The sequence below is a fragment of the Neopelma chrysocephalum genome, unplaced genomic scaffold (genome assembly GCF_003984885.1).
Source record: "Neopelma chrysocephalum unplaced genomic scaffold, ASM398488v2 Primary Assembly neopelma1_44, whole genome shotgun sequence".
Lineage (NCBI taxonomy): Eukaryota > Metazoa > Chordata > Aves > Passeriformes > Pipridae > Neopelma > Neopelma chrysocephalum.
The window spans coordinates 25570706-25590534 of NW_020897703.1; the positions used below are offsets into that span (position 1 = coordinate 25570706).

Below are 19829 nucleotides of genomic sequence, written 5' to 3' on the forward strand. Positions count from 1 at the left end.
GTACTCTGCCAAGTACAGTATTTATAATGCAAGGAGATGTGGGACCACATACCTGAGGGCAGAGCCTGGTCCTCTTATCCGAAGGCAGCCTGTGAACTGCTGGGTTTCCTGGCAGAGCCCGTGGCTTACGCCTTGCAAAGGCAGAAAATAGGATAATAAGTTTTTTCAGCTCCATTTGGTCTGCTCTATCTCTCCTATGAAGATAAAGAGTAAAACACATGGCTGGAGAAGAGCAGCCCAATACTAAAAATGTCTTTGGTTCAGCAGCGGAAAGTAGCTCCAGACCCCACCACTGGAGAACAGAAGTGTGCTGGAGGAAGCCAAGCTGCTTCTGAAATAAAAGTACAGCATTTTGAGGTCTGGTTCTGGGGAGATTCTGCAGCACAGCAGGATGCCACAACAAGACCAGGCGCTTTCCAACAGCTCAAGCTGGACCTGACTGCAGGAAATATGGGACCTCTGATAAACAGGTCATGCCGGGCAACTGCAATGGGAGCTTCTGACCCTGTATTGGATTTCCTGCCAATAGGGACATAGGAATTACCCTGATGCCCATCCGTGGCACTGGGTGTTGCTTCGTGGAGGAGGCAACTCAGGAGTAAGCTGCTGATGGAGAACACCAAGGACCTGGTGCTCTCACATGGGTCAGCGAGAGAGCAGAGCCCATCAGCTCTGCTGTTGGCTTAGTATTATAAACAAAATACTGCATTTATGAAAGGGAAGGAATTTGTTTGTTCTCATAATAATTTTATGAGAGGCTCTGTTATTGCGTAGTTGTGTCATTACCCGTGGATGAAAGCCCAAGGTAAAGCCTAATCCTAAACTTGGCAGCAGACAAAGGACTCACCACTGATCCCAGGCTCACCAAGGTGGGAAAGCAGGTCCCAGCGCAGGCTGGATTTCCATCAGGACACCTACTCAGGTGTTTCCAGGAGCAATATGTCTGCAGCGTCGAGGTGGAAGTGCTCCCCAGTCCTGCATTTTCGTGTGTTGCTGGTTAGAGAAAGCTGCAGATCACCTCAACTAATCTCTGTGGCCTTAGTCTCTCCATGTGCAAAGCCTGGGGATTACAGGTTAACTGACCTGCATAGAAAACATGATGCAGAGAGCTCCCAGAGCCACCACAGTAACAGCAAGCTGGGCAGCCCTCTGTGACTGCTGAGTTAGTGTCAGCCCCATTCCGGGGTACTTGGAGATACACACAAAAGAGGGACTACGTAGAGCATTTATGACTTGAAAACTATCAATTTTTCTTTGTCATTGAGAAATACAGGCAATGTAAGGGTAATTATCATGGCAAGACAGAGCATAATCTGAAAGTTGTATAATGGAGGTCCTGGGTGGCAGAGGCCTTGGTCCCCTTCCACCTTGGGAAGGGGAAAGCTGGTGATCTTACACCAAGCACCTTTCCTTAAAGCCTGTATGGTGTTTAGGTGTTCTGAAAAAGCCTGTCAGGGAGAATACGTGAGAACTGAAAGTGTTCATTGCCTGCACATGCCATTGCTTGGGCTACAGAGCACTTTCTCCTGTGCTATAAAAATGCACTGTGCCTGCACCTCCATGCACCCCAGGCTTGCTCCTTAGTGATTTCCCCTCCGTGGGGACCACAGCATGCAGAAAGCTGGAGCCAGAGTTGGGTGGTGGATGACCTACCTGCTCTCTGGGAAGGCACTGGTACAGAGGGGCTCATAAAAGCCCCCTGCTGTATTCTTACAGCTGCAGTAAGAGCAGCTGAGTCCCTGGCAAATGAGCAAAGAGCTCATCTGTTGGGGGCTGACTACTTCTGTGGCTGCAGCATGGGACCAGTATGAAATTCCCTTGGAGAACTGTTTTCAATGACTCTTTTATGGGGAAAGAGGATGGGTTATTGACTACAGCAGTGGTGCTTCAATGGGCTTTGCAGGTGGCCAAGCAGAGAGTGTGGGCAATGAGAGGTGGGAGTGTTTCCCTGACACGCATGAAAAAAATATCCCGGTGTCCTTGGGTGGTGATATCACCCCCACTGCTCCTGCAAGAGAGACACAGGGACTTCTGGCGTCATTTTTTCTTTATTTCTTGACTTGAAAATCATCTCATATGCTCTCAGTAACCTCTCTGGGGTCCCAGTTATAGATACCAGAAGATTTGATCCCGCTGTCATGCACAGGAGAACAAGCCTTCCTATTGATGGTAAGCCAAGCTCGCTGTGAGCCCACCTATCGGTGACTTCAAACCATCTTTCCAACTGTTGTTCCACAGTAACTTTGACTAACTGTACTATTTATTGGCTCACATCACATCCTTATGGCTTCAATTTATTTTTGGAAAACTCAACCCACATTTAATTAGTTTATAGTTTGTTCCAAGTTTTGCTTATCCAGATTTTTTTTTTTTAGTTTTTTTTTCTTGAAGTTTGTATTTTGATGTTTAGCATTTGCCTTGGCAACATCTGGAACCCGTTTATGGAAGTGTATTGTTACTTTTACTGCTCGTGCAGCTTTATTAAATCATCTGACTATTAATATTGAAAGTGTTCATCTGGGTCTAATCAGGGCCAAGATGAGTGATGTGGCAGTTAAATTGTACCTACGAGCTAATGGTTCAAGGACACAAAGTCCTGAAGAAGCTTGTAGTGGGCTTTGTGCTCTTCTTTCAACTTCCTAGGAGAAGAATGAAGGGGGGGGCGAGAAAAAAGAGATATTCCTGCTCTGACCTTTCTTGCAGAGCAGATAACAGAATCACAGCCTGAGCTAGTTTAGAACAATTTGTCTCCAAAGAATTTTGTCCGGTTACCACTATATTTCTGGATCTCGTTTCCATATTTAACTCTTTCATCTGCCCTGGCTTCTCCGCTGCACAGCGCAGGGGGCTGCCAAGTCAAGATCCCCACCAGACACAGCAGTACAACACTGCTGGGGATCGTGTTTTCCTCTGAGATCTCAAGTAAACCCTTGAAATAAATAGGTAAATAACGTATCTGGTAGGTATAAATACATAAATAACAAACCTCATCCTGTACCAGCAGCATCCACAATCTGGATTTGTCCTTTTGCTGCTCCTCTGCAGGGCCCCCAGTTATCCCTAGGTGATGGTGCTGAGCCCACAGTCCTGCACAAGCCTGTTGCAAGCACAGCATGAGCTGTGGCATGGATGGGTTGAGCTGAAGGGGTGAAAGAAGAACCATGGCAGTGGCACCAGTAGAGCATAGACCTCGCTGTGATAGGGTTTGGGTTTGGGAGGGGGAAACCAATTTACCTTCAATTCCTTGTTCCCATGTAGAAACACCAACAGAGTTTGTAGGGCGTAGCGGCTGCTGCTGTAGGTTAAGAGCTGCACACAAATGCTTGGGCTTGATTTCTATCCCACCCCCAAAACTCTCATCCTCCAGAGGAGTTTTGCCTGAGATTCTGCAAACTTTGCCCTGGCAGAGTGAAGCGGGGAGTTGAGGGCAGCTCATGCTGGCTGCAAGTGCTTCAAATCCCAGCTGAAGCCATGGTTTTGGTAGCTAACCCTTGGATGGATACGGGGCATTGGATCTGTTGAGATAACCCACAAAATCACAAGGCACTTCAACAGGGCCAGAGAGGCCCCCTGGATAGGGGGATGCTGAACAAGAAGTTGTGGGCAATATCTTCACCCACTCTGCTCTCAGCTCCCCCACCACCTGGCACGATATGAACCCTGCTGAGCTGCACTTTAAGCCTGGCATGGGTCATTTAAACCAAAATTTCCTCCTTCCAGCCTTTGGATGTAACAGGCTTTTCCGCTACAGCCAGGTTTCCCCTCTGCCATTAACCTTGGCCCTACGTACGAGGCCACAGGAGCTTGTAAATGGTTTATTTCTGTGTGGGAGCCTTCCAGCAGCTCTTTACGAGGGTCGCAGGGAGGGGGGTCTGGGCCATTGAGGGAGGCAGAGCAGGCACATGAGATGCTGTCAGAGCAGGCTGTGTGCTCTGGATTTGGGGACAAGAGTTGTTAAAAACCCCTTTTTGCTATTGAGACAGTATTAAAGAGGGTCCTTAGGCTTGGCCGTGAACCACAGGCAGGTGACAGATGTGACCACCAAGGACACAGGAGGTCCTGCAGGTTGCTCACAGACCTGGGGGTGCCCGTGGGTGTGTTCCTGGATCAACAGGGTCCTGCTTGCAAGGGCTGAGGCTTCGCAAGCCACAGTCAGGGATTTTGAAATTTGTTTCTTCTTTAGACTAACAGCTGGTGATGGAAAACCCTGTGATGGCTGTTGCAGCACAGTGAGCCATGACTGGCTTTTCCATAGGGGCTGGGAGCACCCAGCACTGCTGGGTGCACTGGGGACATGGCAGAGAATAATGGATGGCCCAAACCTTCAAAAAATTAGCTGCTGCAGTTCAGGTTCATACCTGAACAATTTGGAGTGTATATATTTAAGTAAAAAAAGTATAAATATACATTTCTACATAAGCCACTTAGTGGCTTGTTTGGCTTTTCTTTTTTTTTAAGACATTTAGCAGCCTTAAAACAGGAAGTTTAAATTTAGCTGGGATTTATCCCTTAACCAAGCATGGTTCATGCGCCCTTTCTATAAAAATAGAGATAATGTTATGCCTGTGAGATACAGGCAGAGCAGCTCCCCACAGGCAGCAGTTATTCCTACTGCTGCAGCAGATCCATGGCTCTAGGGACAGGAGAGCATCTGATGCTGGGATAGGGCAGAGCAGGCAATGGAGGCCTGGAGGGAGCATCTCCTGTTGCCCCAGAGCTTGGAAAGTCTCAGCCCATCATTTCTTGCAAAAACAGTGACACTCAGTGTGGCAAACACGCTTCCCAGGTGGCAAACACACTTCCCAGCTTGGGCTCATTGAACAGGCAGAGGGAGGACGAGGAGACAGCAGGAGAGAAGGGAGCTATCCCAGACTGGCCATGCCTCCCTCCCCAGCACCTCTCCTCCTGCTGGGAGGGGAATAAATGAAGTCTTCAGGCGTGCAGAGAGCCGGGGATGTCCCTTTTTGAACACCGCATGTGATCAGGATGAGGGGAAATGCCAATCTGAGCCTAGGATGTAGAGGAAGAAGTAAATTTCCCCTTGATGATAAAGGGTACAGGAAACACAGAGGGAAAATGCGGCTTTTCTGCGGCTTCCCAGGCTCTGCAAAGCTCCTGTTCAGTGGGACCTGCCTCCGCACCAACAGCATCCCCCCATCTCCTCTAGGCTTTGGCATAATACAGAGCACATTTGACTGAGCAGTGGAGCAAAATTGCTCCAACCAAAATAGGTTGGATATTAGGAAGACATTTTTTATGGAGAGAGTAATCAGACATTGGAATGGGCTGCCCAGGTAGGTGGGGGATTCACCGTCCCCGGAGACTTTTAAAATGAGACTGGATGTGGCACTTTGTGCCATGGTCTGGTAACCACAGCGATGTTGGGTCAAGGGTTGGACTTGATGACCGTGGAGGCCTTTTCCAACCCAATTGATTCTATTCTATGATTCTAAAATGAAAGCTTAAAAAAAGTGCACAGAGAAATAGGGTCTGTTCAGACTCCTTCTCCACTGTATGTGTGAATTACTGAAAGTGCCTCACTCTGGGCCAGCACGGCCCCACTCACCCTCTGCCCCCTCTCTGCCCCTGCAGCCTGCAGTGCCAGCGCTCGCCGCAGCCTGAAGACCAACCTGTGCAAGTGGTGTGACTCCACATCTCCTGCCTGCGAGGAGAAGGTGTGCTACAGCAACTGCAACCTCAACTCCTACTGTGAGGACCCCTACGAGATCTGCGTGGCCATATGGTGAGAGGAAATGCCCGTTGTCAAGGGGAGATGTGGGGGAAGAAGGGGTTCGCTGGGTGGGAGCTCATGGAAATGCACATGCATGTGCCCCTCTGCTTGGATTATTGCCCACTGAACTAATTCAGGACTTTCTCTTCCTCTTCTTTGACTTTACTATAATTAAAATTACAATTCACTGTAAAAAACTATTTGGTCTGCCCTATAATTAGTACCAGTTTATTTTCTAAATAAATTAAGCATTTAAGTACCCGACACAAAGAGTGGCAAGTTTGCTGCGGGACCTCTAAAGCCCCATAAACCTCTGAATTTAGCTTTATGAGCTGAACCCAAGGGCAAACCAGCAACTCTGACCTCCAAACCTATGATGTCCTCCTGCATCAGGCTGGTAAAACCTTGGTTCACATGCAGGGGCGCAGCGGAGGTCTGTCCCCATCCAGCACATGGGTATCTGAGCTGACACCAAACTGGGGTTTAACACACTGGGTTTAACCCACCTCCTTCCTATCTCCTGGAAAAACCCTTTTCTGCTCCTGTGGGAGGTGCCTGGAAAGGAAATACAATCTTGCATTTCAGGCTGAGCACGCACTGCATGGTTTGGCCCGGAAGAGTGCCTCCCTCAGCTTTTTGGTCCTCATGAGCAAAACTAAAAAAACACCCATTTTGGGTCTGCCCAGAGTGATTTTCCTCTTCTTTCCCTTTTAATTTGGCTGCCAAAGTGAAAGCCAGCCAAGCACTTATCGCTAGGCTTTATCTCAACCTGCTAATTAGCGTGAATGCTGAACGCCAGCTTTCAGTAGGAGTTTGCCTCAAGATAATTGTTGCATTATGGACTTTTAAAAAAGCAAAACACAACAAGAAACCCAAACAAACAAACAACAAAATCCACCCCCTGCCTCAAATTCCCCTACACACATGGAGAAGCCACCTTAAATCCTGGGTAGGCAATCCAACATCTCCATGGGTTTTCCCATTGGCAGCCCACAGGAAAAAGCAGCATGAATCCCCACACCAGGAAAGCAGCCCCACTGCATGGGATGCAACTGCACCCTGCATCATATATCAGATGGAGTGAGGCAGCTACAGAGTCACAAATATCCTGCCTACCCCTCCCAGTGTCTCCCATCCCATTCTAAGGTCCACCCATAGAATTAGATCCCTGCAGACAGGACTCACCTCCAAGCCAGCCTTGTTGTTCCTTGCTCACTTGCAGAGGCATATTTGGATCATCTGAACTTGTCCTGTGTAGGGATTGCAGTCACAGCAGCAGCTTTGCCTCCATGCTCTTGAGCAATGTGCTCACATCCTCCAGGTGCCCAAACTTGGCAGTTCATAGAGAAGGGATTACACCCTCCTAGGGCTCTTCAGCTGAAAGTTCCTCTGTCAAATTACCTGGTAGCTCCAAGAAAACATGGAGAGCACTGAAACCAGTGGACTTCATCAGGGAGAGAGTGACAAATTTAGGTTCTTTCCCTGGCTTTTATATATGACTTCCCAGCTGACCTCAGAGACATTGTGAAACCTCTCCATACCTTCACCCTCTCACTTTGCATGGGCAAGTCAGAAAGCAGGAGCTGCCCCTGAAAAAGTAATTAATGGTTGTAATTTCCTTTGAACACCCCCAAGAGTAGCTGCACTGCTCTCCAGCCACCCATAGCCCGTGCAGGGCCAGTCATTCCCCATCACTGCCTTGGAAACATGAAAAGTGCTGGGTTACTCTGCCTCCTCTGGGGAAGGCTCCAATGGAAGAGGATGTCCTGTGTATTATCTGTGGCACAATTCCCCTTTTACTAACACCAGTCCACACCTCTCCACTGCACAGGGGAAATTTGGGCATCAGAGACCCCCAGCCTCCGCTGAGGCACAGGTGTTGTGACTTGTATTGCAGCAGAGGTGACATACAAAGTCATGTATGACGGTCCTGTGGGACCGTCATTTTGGTGGGTTTCCTTAGGACCATACAGCCCCAAAACCTACTGGTCTAGCAGCTGGTGTTAGTAAAAGGGGAGTTTTGCCCCAAAAAATGCACAGGGCACTCATCCTTAGCATTGGCACTACCTGATCCAAGATGCGATTATGAACCGGTGAATTATCTACTGGAAACAATCAGAGTCTCTGGCTCTCATCCTACTATTGGTGTGTGCCAAATGTTTCTCTTTTCAGCAAAGAGACAAAGGGTTTTAGCACAAGCCCTCCAAAAGCATGTGTAATTAGAATTACACCAGAGCTGCTGCAAACAAGTCATTCCCTATGCAGCTTAAAACAAATGATCTCAGAACCAGATTTAAGGTGACAGGCAGGTGACACAAAGGCTGAGCTGCCAGACTAATGCTGTCGGTTCATTTGTAACACGCAGGAGACAGGACAACGAGAGCATCAGGATCAGCACACTCTGCCACAACCCCCACCGCCCCATCGAGAACTTCATGGTCCCCAACTACAACACCTCTCGCTGCATCATGGCCCCCCAGCCCAGCGAGGACGGGGTCATGTACATCTGCGGCTGCGTGGATGAGCAGGAGTGCAACGACAAACTCATCTTTGAAAACCACACCAACGGTGAGTGCTTTCGTTCATGTTATTATGGGGGGAGCAGCACCCAGTGCCAATGACAAATCACTTGTATTTCCAGCAGAGTGGGAGATGCAATGGCAAAAGGGGCTCTTTCAGCACCTTCTTTGAGCTCCCTGTATAAAAGCCAGTTAAAATCTGTACCCCGTTACTGAGCGTAGCTTTTTGCCTGTAGCCAAAGCATCCTTCCATGCAATACCTCCAGTCTTTGTCTGGAAACATTAGGTGATGGAAAATCCACTGTATCTCTCGGTGGGCTGTGCCCTTCAGCACAGGGTGAATCAACTGGGGAACCCAAGGGCTGATGTAACCCAGTGTGAGTCAATGCTCTGAAAGCTTTAAATAAATCATGTTGGAGCAAATCTTGCCCCAGAACACACCCACGGGAACTGCTGGCATCCACCATGGCTGCAACCCCAAAAGGTGGAGGTGCCGGGGCACAGGGCTTGGCACATGGTGGTACCTCCCGTGCTGCTCTCCTGGGGATCCCTGCAGTGGAGTTTCTCTTGGGCAGGGACAGCTGGAGCTGCATACACATGTTAGTGTGGCTTGGCACGCCTGTGGATGCTTCTGCAGATGGCTGGAGATCCAACAGGAGCTGTAAATCCACAGGAGGGAAAACGAAGAGGCAGCCCATTTCTGTACCTCAGGAGGGTCATATACTTTGGAAACACTTCCAACCAGATCCTGAGCCTTTGGGGGCTTGTCCAAACCTCCCTCAGTCCAAATGAACCAGGTTTATCCAAGTGTCCATCAAGAATCTGACCTGTAACAAAAGCAAAGTAAAACTCCTCCAATTTTCCATTATCACAGAACAAGGAGATGCTGAAAATGAGCCTCAGCAGAACCTGCAAGCCAGCAGCATAGCTTTCCTGCAACACAAGGAAAAAAGAAAAACATCACATAAAATGCAAATTCTCTGAACAAACAAGCCACTTTCAATGGAGGCAAATGATGCTAAATTTGGCAGTTCTTTGCTGCTTCCCCAGCCAAACATAACAGGTACACACACTTCTAGGGAGAGATAGTCAAATCCCAAAGCTGGGATATGTAATTTCACACAAAAATGACAACTGGCTCATTGGAAATGCCACCCCCAGCAAAGGCTCCATAACCAGCCTTCTCCTGCCAGCCAGCATGGAAAAGTGCTGAAAGTCATAGAGGGAGCAGTGCAGGTCTTAAACAATTCTCTCCTCTTTGATTTGGGCCATGGGGCCAGCTTGGCAAGCCCCAGGCTCACAGACCCCATTCTTTACATCCTTTTCTTCTGCTTTAAGGAATCATTTGCATTTTAAATATTAACTTCTGATCATATTCAATAGTATAGATAACACCTGAGCAGAGAAATATCTAATAGAGACAAGCACTTTTTGGGTGGCTGAAGCAGGCAGGTTTTTTCCTGTTTCTTGATTCCTTAAGCCCTGCTTTCAGGCCTGGGCTGCTGGGTGGCATTGCCCTCACACTGAGGTTGCAGGGGACTCCATCAGGCCTCAGAGACCACCCTAATGAATACACAGAGGCACCATTTCCTAAAGCTGCACATGCAGGAGCCCAGCGGACACCCTGAGGAGGTGCTGGGCAGGGTGGAGCATGCCAAGTCCTTTCCATCTCTGCTCCAGCTGAGCCTGGCCCTGGAGCTCCATCTCCCCTCAGCAGGGATGAAAAGACCCCCGGAGAGATGCTCAACAAGATGTGAGTTTACAGACCTGTGGTTATTGCCAGAGCAGCTACATTTGCTCGCCGTAGAAGAGGTCTAAGCCCTGCTGCAACCTCTGTGTATCAAAAGACTTCCATCAGGATGGGGCATCCTCATGAAGGAATTTCCTGAAGTTGTGTTAACGTCCCCTTTTCAGGACTCGTGCATGCAACTCCCTTAAACTCTTTCTTCAGAGTTTCAAAGATGGGATCTGAAGCATCGGGTAAATCCATTAAAGCAGTAGGTGATATCCAGGCCTAAAGCTTTCCAAAATAAACATATTCCTGAGTTAGTTATTGATTTATATCAGTTTAGGTTGATCTTGTGGTTTAAACCTGATGCCTATTTTAGAAACGCTTTCACAGCCTCGCAGAAATTAGCTGCAGCACAATTTTTTGAAATTTGCCAAGGAAAATAGCTAAACGCTCTGTTTTTCCAGAACCTGAATTATGATCTGCACACACTGAGGTCAAGCAGCGAGAGTTTTGCTTATGGAATGATTCTTATCCCTCTTCCCCTGGGTTATTATACTTGGCAGAAAAACCTCTGAGTAAGATTTTACTTGAATATCTCTACTGAAGTCAGCATGCTTATTCCAGGAATTGTGAACATCAAAGGATCAGACAATTATATGTTGTGTGAGGGTTATGGCTTTGTGTGCATGTCACCCCCCACCACCCCATGAAAGGGTTTTAAAAGAAATAAAACAAAAGCAGCCATGCCCTGGCAGATGATGGGGTTAGTGTTGTGACAGAGTGAGGAAGGAGATGCCAACACTGGCAGACAGCATTGAAGAGATGCTCCTTTAATTATCGTGCAAAGCAGCACAGTGCTCTCCTGGGCCGGGTGGTCCTGCCCACCCCCAGCATCCCTTCTGGCTCTCTGTGTGTCACAGAGGTCCAGCAAACCTCCAGCCCCCAAACCCCCTCAGAGATTTGCTGTGTTCAAGGCTTGCCTTGGATTTATCACTGTTATTTCCACCCCAGCTCCCCATGCCGTCAGTGCAAGTGGTGCCTGGGACCCCCAAAAGGCAGCGGAGCCACTTAGGTGGCAGCAGCAGGATCTCAAGTGCTGCACTGCCCAACCCAAGCGATGCTGGCCTGCATCCCGGACCCTCTGTTGATAAATTGAGCTAAATTTGAGACCAAAACTAAGCATTCCCCTCACTAACTGCCTACATCTGGGTTCTGTGCTGAGATGGGTTTGTGCGGCCCCGCAAAGGGCTGCGCTTCATTAACAGCTTCGCATATTTTCCTCCTCTGCGTGATGAAAACGAGCTGTTGCAGACCCGCGGCAGCAGCAGCACCTCGCCTTTGTTTTCCTCCCCCCAGGCTACTCCATGCTGCAGAGCAAAGAGGTGATCCCGGTGGCTGCCATCAGCCTCCTGCCCCCGCTGCTGGTGGCGGTGATGATCACGGTGATATTTTACCTCTGCCGCACGCAGAAGCGGCGCAAGAGAGCCAAGGCGTGGGGTGGGAAACCGGGACAGCCCCCGGCGCTGCCGGAGCCAGGGAGGGCGACGGAGCGGGAGGAGAAGTTGTCCGTGCTGATGGATGAGAGCCCGGCCGGCGCCAGCCCCAGCTGCACCAGCAACCGCCCCACGGAGCTGCTCCCCATCGAGCTGGACGAGATGGTGGGCAAAGGGCAGTTCGCGGAGGTGTGGAGGGCCAAGCTGAGCCACAGCCGTTCGGGGCAGTACGAGACGGTGGCCGTGAAGATCTTCCCCTGCGAGGAGTACTCCTCCTGGAAGAACGAGAGCCAGATCTTCACCGACACCAGCCTCAAGCACGACAGCGTCCTGCAGTTCCTCACTGCCGAGGACCGGGGCACAGGGCCCCGCCGGGAGTACTGGCTCATCACCGCCTACCACAGCCGGGGCAACCTCAAGGACTACCTGTCCCGCCACGTCCTGAGCTGGATGGACCTGCAGAAGATGGCGGGCTCCCTGGTGAGTGGGGTGGCCCACCTTCACAGCGACTACACCACCTGCGGCCGGCCAAAGATCCCCATCGCCCACCGGGACATCAAGAGCACAAATGTCCTGGTGAAGAACGAGCAGGAGTGTGTGCTCTGCGACTTTGGCATCGCCATACGCCTCGACCCTTCCCTCACAGTGGACGACTTTGCCAACAGCGGGCAGGCAAGTATGGCTCACCAACCCTCTCTGGAGGACCCTTTGCAAGCCACCCCTGGTTGTCATGTGGCCACGGTCCTCGCCCACCCTGCTAATGTCTCTCTCTTCTTTGTGGGCAGGTGGGCACTGCCAGGTACATGGCCCCAGAGGTCCTGGAGTCCAGGGTGAACCTGGAAGACCTGGAGTCTTTCAAGCAGATGGATGTCTACTCTATGGCCCTTGTTTTGTGGGAAATGGCCTCCAGATGTGAAGTGGTAGGAGGTAGGAGCATTGCATTGTGGTTGCCATGCCCCTTTTTGCTCCCTTACTCCCACATCCCCACTGATGGCACAGGACCTGATTTGGGGTGGCTCAGGTCCCTGCAGGGGTGCCGAGAGCTGGTGGCAGATCCCTGCCACCTGGCTGCCTGCTCTGTGTGCTGTGGCTCAAGGGAGTGGCTCAGTGGTCAAGGAGCAGGATGGGTTCCCAGGGGTCACCTGCTCCAGGCCCTGCTCAAAGCCACTGTGTCACACCCAAGCCTGTGCCAGTGATGCAAACCAAACCAAGCAGGAAGAGCCAAAGGTGCCTCCACCTCCTCAACCATTTTTTTCTTCAGACAACACTAGAAGGTTTAGGTTGCAATGGGGACTCACAACAAGACTCAGGCACTTCCCAGAGCTGCATCCTGGCAACTGAAATTGAGTGTAACAAAACAGTTCATTAACTGCCCTGGTGTTGGCCCCTAACCTGCCTTCTGCCTGCTCCACTCTTTCTCTTCCTTCTGTATCCCACTTACCTGCAATACAAACCTACCAAGCTGCAAGAATCTCCAATCCTTGGCAAGAAAGCTGCCCCAGCTGCCCTGCACACCCCATGCCCAGTAGTGGGGGGCCCTTGCCTGGCTCAGATGGCCTGTGCATCCTTTGTTCCCAAGCCAGCATCCCAGCCATTCCTCCCCACTCATCTCTCACCTGCATTCATATCCAGGGAGGAGCTAGCAGAAACCAGGGTGGCCTCTCACCTCTGCAACAGGCAGTTTCTCCTTGGCCTCCCACAACATAGGGCTGATCTTCTGGAAGGGCCATTTCTCCTCTAAGCCAATCCGTGCCTGCAGCAGGAATCTAAATGCTGGTATCGTAGTCACTCCTCCCATCTTTCACCAGCCCAACACTTTTTACCTGCTCAAAATATGTCTCACCCAAAGACAAACTAGGTCCTTTGTAGTGCATCTCTTGAGTTCAGGGAGGTGGTCAGATGGTTCCTCAGTGCGGTCTCTGAAAACAACCTTTATGTGAAAACCCAGCACTATGTTTCTGTGTTCAAATTCTCAATTTTTTCCAGATCTGTTTATTTTTGCAGATTGCAAAAAACAAGCGTATTCTTATCCGGTGGACCATACCAAAACAAAGCAAGGAATGCACTAAAAACATCCTGTAATGCTGCTTTTGCTTCCTTGCAGAGGTAAAGAATTATGAGCTGCCTTTTGGGTCGAAAGTCCAGGAGCAGCCCTGTGTGGACACCATGAGGGACATTGTGCTGCATGGCAGAGGCCGACCCGAGATCCCGAGCAGCTGGCTGGTGCACCAGGTAAGCTGGGAGCAACGAGAAAAGAGCAACCCCTGTTGTCCCACTTGACCAAACCAGCCTGAAAAATTATTAAAGTTATAATCAAAGGAAAAGTGGGCAGAACTCCTGGGCTCTGCTTTCAGCTCCATTGTAGCTGGCTGGGCCCACATAAACCCCACTAGACCCATTTCCCTGGTGTATAAAAGCCACCAGCCAGAGGTACAGCAAAATTTGTTGATCAATAGCCATGATTAGGAAGCATTTTGAATGCCAGGAGATGGGTTCTAGTTACCTTGAGGATAACACCAAAATGGAGCACTTCAGTGCAGGCTCTTCTCACAGAACAGTAAATCATCTGAGTCCACCCCACTTCTCCCCTAAACACCTTATCCAGAAGGCTCTAGCTCAAGAAACATGCAGTCCCTGGCACACAGCCATTCACAGTAGGTACAGGGGGGAAAGGAAGCGCATCCAGCCTTCTGTCTGATTGGTTGTGGAGGTTTCAAGCTCAAAATCACCTCTAACATGAGAGAAGGATTTCCATTTCTACAAGGAAAGCAAACCAGGAAGCATCTCCTACATGTGAAATACCCAGGGAACACACATTAAGCTGAGAGCAGGGACCCTGCTAGGCTCAGGTTTTGCCAAGGGAAGTCTTTCATCAGCCTTCAGAGGGTCTGAAAGCAAAGTGTGTCAGCACAGAAAACATAACCCAGTGCTCTAGAACACCAGCACTTCAGCAATGATGAGATGTGCTCTGTTAAAACCACCAACAAGTACACCCAGACCAAACAGCTACAGAAACACAGTTCCCCCCTGGCCCTGACAGGACCCTCTGTTCCAGGGCCAGTGCCTTCTTCCAGGCACCAAGGACATGAGGGGTAACAGGCATGCCGGCCCATGACTTTAACATCTTGTGAAAACACCATGATCAACAATCCCATTCACCTGAAAAACAAGTTGAAACATCAAGCCTGCTGGCTTTCAGAGCCTTGCAGTGTTCAGTGCATCATTTTGCAATGTCCACCCATAAAATACACTGCCACTGCCTTCACTCTGCCTGGGTGGCACTCAGAGGCAGACTTTTGAAAGGGAAACATACAGTTTCTTGACCTCAGGAGGCCACGTGTTCCCTACAGTGTCTCCTCTCAAAACCATGTTTGTCCAAAGACTCGCAACTGACCTGACTGACCAAAGCTGCAAACAGCATCAAATGAATCCGTGGTTTCTGCTGCACCCCCAGGGAGTTTATCAGCCAGCTAGTCCATGTCAGAAGTTCACCCAGCCTGTTTCCCAATGAAGGCAAATACAGGAACTTCAAATCAGCACTGCCACATATTTGAAGCCTTTGAGTATTCATCTCAGACATTCACCTCCCAGGGTCTCTGATAAACTTTGAAACCACAGGAAAAATATACAGAGGCTTGGGTTGTGAAAAATCACACTCTGATAGAGCCTGACCATAACTGTGCTGTTCCCTGGGCTGAGGGGAGACTGACTGCAGTCACCTCCCAGAAACAACATTGCTGTAGTTGGGTTGGTTCAGCACACAGAGTAAGGCTTTTAAGGAGGGAACTTTTATTAGACCAGCTGATAGTCACTGGGGAAGAGGAACAGAAAAGTTATGTTGTCTTCCTGAAAGTTTGCCCCTGACTAATCCTGGCTAATCTAATAAACATCTCCTTTCAAGCCTGGCTTTACAGCATTTTCCAGGCATTTTGCAGCCGTTCTTCCCAGGATGAGGAATTGGGCAGCACCATCTGCTGGGAAGCTGCAGAAAGCCACCGGCTTGTGCCACTCCTGGGGTCAGCGCTGGCTTCCTGTGGGAGAAGGCAACGGGTGACACCAAGAAACTGTGACAAGTCACTTACCTGAATGGGCAGCACCCTCAGATGTTCCTAACAATGAAAATAAGTTTGCTGCAGAGATCCAGATGGTACTCCCATGTTTCAACCATCAGGATTGCTCTCAGTCAAGCGAGGACTTATGTGTCTAGCCATGGTTTGATTTTTAGCAAGAGTCAGCATTAACTTCCCTGACAGGGCTGAGTCACCCAGCAGCAGCTCCAGGGCAACTGTTTGCAAGTCTGCACAACAAAGACAGCTGAAGAGATTTATCCCAAAGTTTCCCAGATAACTCACTAATGCCTTACGCCCATGCTTTTACCTTGTTTCACACCCCAACACATTAGAAAAAAAAGGAAAAAAGAAAAAAAAAGAAAAAAGTTATTTAGGCCAGGTGAATTCCTGCATCTGGTTCACAAAGCAGCTGAAAAGACAGATGTACTGGCCACAACTGGAGGGCTGGTGCAGGACAGGAAGGAGCAATGGAAGCTTAAGTCAATATTGCCACTAAAAATCACTTGTACAACTCAGCAACCTTTGGAATCTTGGAAAAACAGACATCAAATATAAAAGCCAAACTAAGTCCATTTGTAAGTGAAACAAGATGCTCCAGTTGTACCATTCAAAAGCATCATCACGACTGACAAGGCAAACTACAAATAACTGTCTTGATTCCAGGGTAAAATAACCACAGAAAATCTAATGACTAAACCATTTGACAGTGCCATGCTCTGTTTGAGAACAGTCTTACTTTAAAAGCTTCGCCTAAGCTAGCTCATTTTTGCAAGTAATCAATTATCCTCAAATCCTTTCAACTAAGCTAATAAACGAGTGACGTCAGAGGTACTGAAACACACCATCTGTGAGTTTTACTGCACAATCCTGTTCTCTCCAATCTGTGTCCATTATGGAAGATTGAGTACAATGGACCTCAGGAGAAAGGTCCAGAAGGACAGATGACAGTGACCCTACATGTCTGTAGGACTTGCATTTTCCTCCTGTCTGGGTCCACATGACGACTTCAGGGTTCTCTCAATTGCAAATCAAGAAATACACAAAACCCACTGAAAAACGTGAAGCTTTATTTAGAATAATGATTTTTCCACTGTGTTCCAACCTTAGTTGACAATGATGCCAAAAGCAATAGCACATGATAGGAATTACATGGGCAAAGGAAGGTTCAACACAGCTTCTGGTGCTAGCTGTGTTACTAACTTGAGAGTGGGAAAAATACCAGCTGAATACTACCATTTATTTTGTTTCTAAGCCCAAAATATTGACTCTTTTCAGAGCACTACATAATTGGACCAAAAAAAATATATTTCTGGGAGACATAAGCATTGTAACTGAGAGGAACTGCATGTGTTCTGCAGCACGCTGGGAAGCACCCAACCACACCTCAAGCAAAACACTATTTTGTGATGAGAGAACAAGGTTCAGCTGCATAACGCAATGAGTATTTGGCACGGTGCACCCTTTCAGAATGCCACTAAAACAAAAGTCAGATCGAGGAAATTTAATTCCAAACTCACCTCACCCATACCCTCCCTCCAGGTGTAACAGCCAGGGCACAGGCTGGAACCTAGAGGCCTGGACTTACCCACCATCCTGCAGGTCACCATTTGAACCTCCCCTGTCCCTCCTGATTTTAGGGTGCTCTGAACGGGCAAGGCTGAGACAGGAGATGGAGGGCCTGTTTCCTTCCAGCCCTTATTTAAGTCCCACAGCCAACACAAGCCAACTTCCAGCAAGGATTTCCAGGGAGCTTGGGAAGTGCTTGGGAGCAGATCCTGGGTGAGCTGAGGCTGGTGCTCTAACACAGACAGTGCCAGTAATGGTGGAAGCACCAGCACTTGCCACAACTTACCAAGGCTGTTTCCTCTTGGCCAAAACCAGCCTTCATGCAGGAGGCTGTCAGAAGTTGCAGCAAAACACTGTTAGATCAGCTCCTCTTCCTCCTGCCTTCAGATCCTAATTTGAGCCCTTCTGCACGCAGGGGATGCGCTTTCTGTGTGACACCATCACGGAGTGCTGGGACCACGACCCCGAGGCTCGGCTCACTGCCCACTGCGTGGCCGAGCGCTTCAACCTGATGGCACAGATGGACTGCGACGACATCCTCAACAACAACATGGACAACGAGGCCAGCAAAACAGCTTCTCCAGGTGGGGAGCACCAGGACAGCGATGGGAGCACGAATATGCAGTGACACAGCAGGCAAAAACCCTCGTAACGAGGAGCAAGAGGATGAGGGAGAAGCATTTAGCCCATGAGGGGAAAAAAAAACCTCGCTGTGTTTTTCAAAATGGAACTAAGATCTAGTACATAACTTATTTATAAGATCTGTTTCCTCCCACAGATACAGTGACCTGTGGAATCAATACTTTGGTTACAGTGCAACATTATATATGAACTGATTTTGTACTTACTTTAAATGTATAATGATGCCAAAGCATTCTTTTTATTATTTTTTAAAATAATAATGTTTAATCTTTTATTAATAAGCACCTGAATTCCATGTCTATCTTTTTTAAGTCCTTCTACATTGCCCTCGTGAGTTTCTTTTCCAACTGCTTAATCTGCAGAGAACTAGACAATTTGCCTTTTTTAATGGCCTAAACACACACACACAAAACCCCTGTTGTAGCAGCAAAAAAAACCATCTTGAAATGTAACATACCCTCAATGGAAGAAACACTGGCACACAAGAAAATTATTCATTGATCAGAGTCCTTAACATTGTGCAAAGATACACAATAATCCACTCTGCAAAAGCCTGATATGCTGCAACTCCAACACACCTCTTCTCACTGGTGAATTCCTCAGTGTCCTTGATAATTCAGGTGAAGTTTCTTTGATAGAAATCTAAGTCATCAGTGTAGACACCGCTGCTTCACACTAAAACCTCCCCATGCAGGGTATCTTGACAACTCCCTCCCCCATCAGACCAGTTTCTAGTCTCCTCTAGCCAGATCTGTGCTACAGTAACAGTGTCAACACAAAAATGTTGGCTAATTCTTCTTGCAACTCTCGCACCCCTCTGCTGAGTTACCCCCCCGAGGATTCCTCAATAAGACAGAACTCAGAGCTTTATTCCCATAATCACCACACCAAGCCAGGCTGCCTCTATTCTGGAAAGCAATTAAGGAAAGGTAAGTCATAATTTGCTCTGAACCCTGGCACTGTGCAAATTCCTCCACCCTTGGGAGCAAAAGGGAATAGAAACCGTAAGTGATCCTAAGCCCTGCACGCCCATACCTGACACCTACACAGAGGTGTATCTTTCAGGATAGCACTGGAGAGGAATTCCTTGCTTGCCACCACGCAGCTGCATGGATCAGCCCTGAAAGAGGGGAAAGGAGCAAACTGTACAGCAGCCACGAGCTTTCTACAGCCGAGGTTCCCCAGTGTGGAGCAGGGAAGCAGATCTGCAGGGCTGGTTTGGTTTTCTAAAATGCTGTGACAGCACCAGCCCATACAAAAAGCTTTTCTTCTCTAGTTATTGTTTCCACCTCTTTGGACTGTTTCCACAGCTCCTAAATTAAAAGCCTAGAACCAAATTGTCCCTAAATCCTTCAAAGGACAGAAGGGGAATGAACTAGGTTACATGAAATTTAAATAACAAAAAATTTGCTTAGCTACCACATATAAATCTCCACCTGCAACTGTGACCACACCCATCATTCTCAGTAATCTTCACCTGGCTGCTACCTCCTGTCATCTTACAATTTTTCAAGTTAACCCTTTTCTCTTGAATCACATCATCCCCAGTTCCCCACAAATACACTTTTTCCACCCACCTAACTTCAGTCTCATTTCCTTAATACATTAACCACTGCTCTAGCCCATGGGGTAGCTTTTCTGTCATGAATATAAAAACCACAGGAACACACGGAACTCCCCTCAGGCTGTCCAATCTTTCCTTCCCATAATATTTCATGCAGAGTTTCCGTACCAAGTTTTGCATCAAGTTGTTTGGATACACTGATAAATACGTTTACTTGGTCTTCCAAGTTTGGCTCAAGAGGCTTTAAAAGGCACTCTGACCTGTTCTTCCCACAGATGACAGGGACAGAGGGACCAGCCTGTGCAAACCAGACACTGAAAGCTGCATCTGATTCTGATGGCTGAAATCCAGATTTTCCTGGGGAGACAGACTTCATCCTAGGCTTCATAGTTTACACTGTAAATATGCTGAAAACTTAATCTATTCCCCTCCCTTTTGCCTAAAACCTTGAACAACCCAATTTGCATATTGCATTTTTTTCCATAAAACACAAATCCATCAGGATCACATGC

At 48.4% G+C, this 19829-nt stretch overlaps 1 protein-coding gene across 1 annotated transcript in view; it reads left to right on the forward strand.

The window, feature by feature from the left end:
* LOC113965509 (TGF-beta receptor type-2-like) overlaps positions 1 to 18043 on the forward strand; it is a 31692-nt gene extending 13649 nt beyond the window's left edge. Inside the window, exons 2-7 of the mRNA XM_027679037.1 lie at positions 5593 to 5743; positions 8097 to 8299; positions 11339 to 12147; positions 12261 to 12402; positions 13580 to 13707; positions 17527 to 18043. Coding sequence (XP_027534838.1) covers positions 5593 to 5743; positions 8097 to 8299; positions 11339 to 12147; positions 12261 to 12402; positions 13580 to 13707; positions 17527 to 17739 — 1646 coding nt within the window. The 3' untranslated portion in view covers positions 17740 to 18043. The remainder of the gene's footprint in view (positions 1 to 5592; positions 5744 to 8096; positions 8300 to 11338; positions 12148 to 12260; positions 12403 to 13579; positions 13708 to 17526) is intronic.
* The last annotated feature ends 1786 nt before the right edge of the window (positions 18044 to 19829 follow it).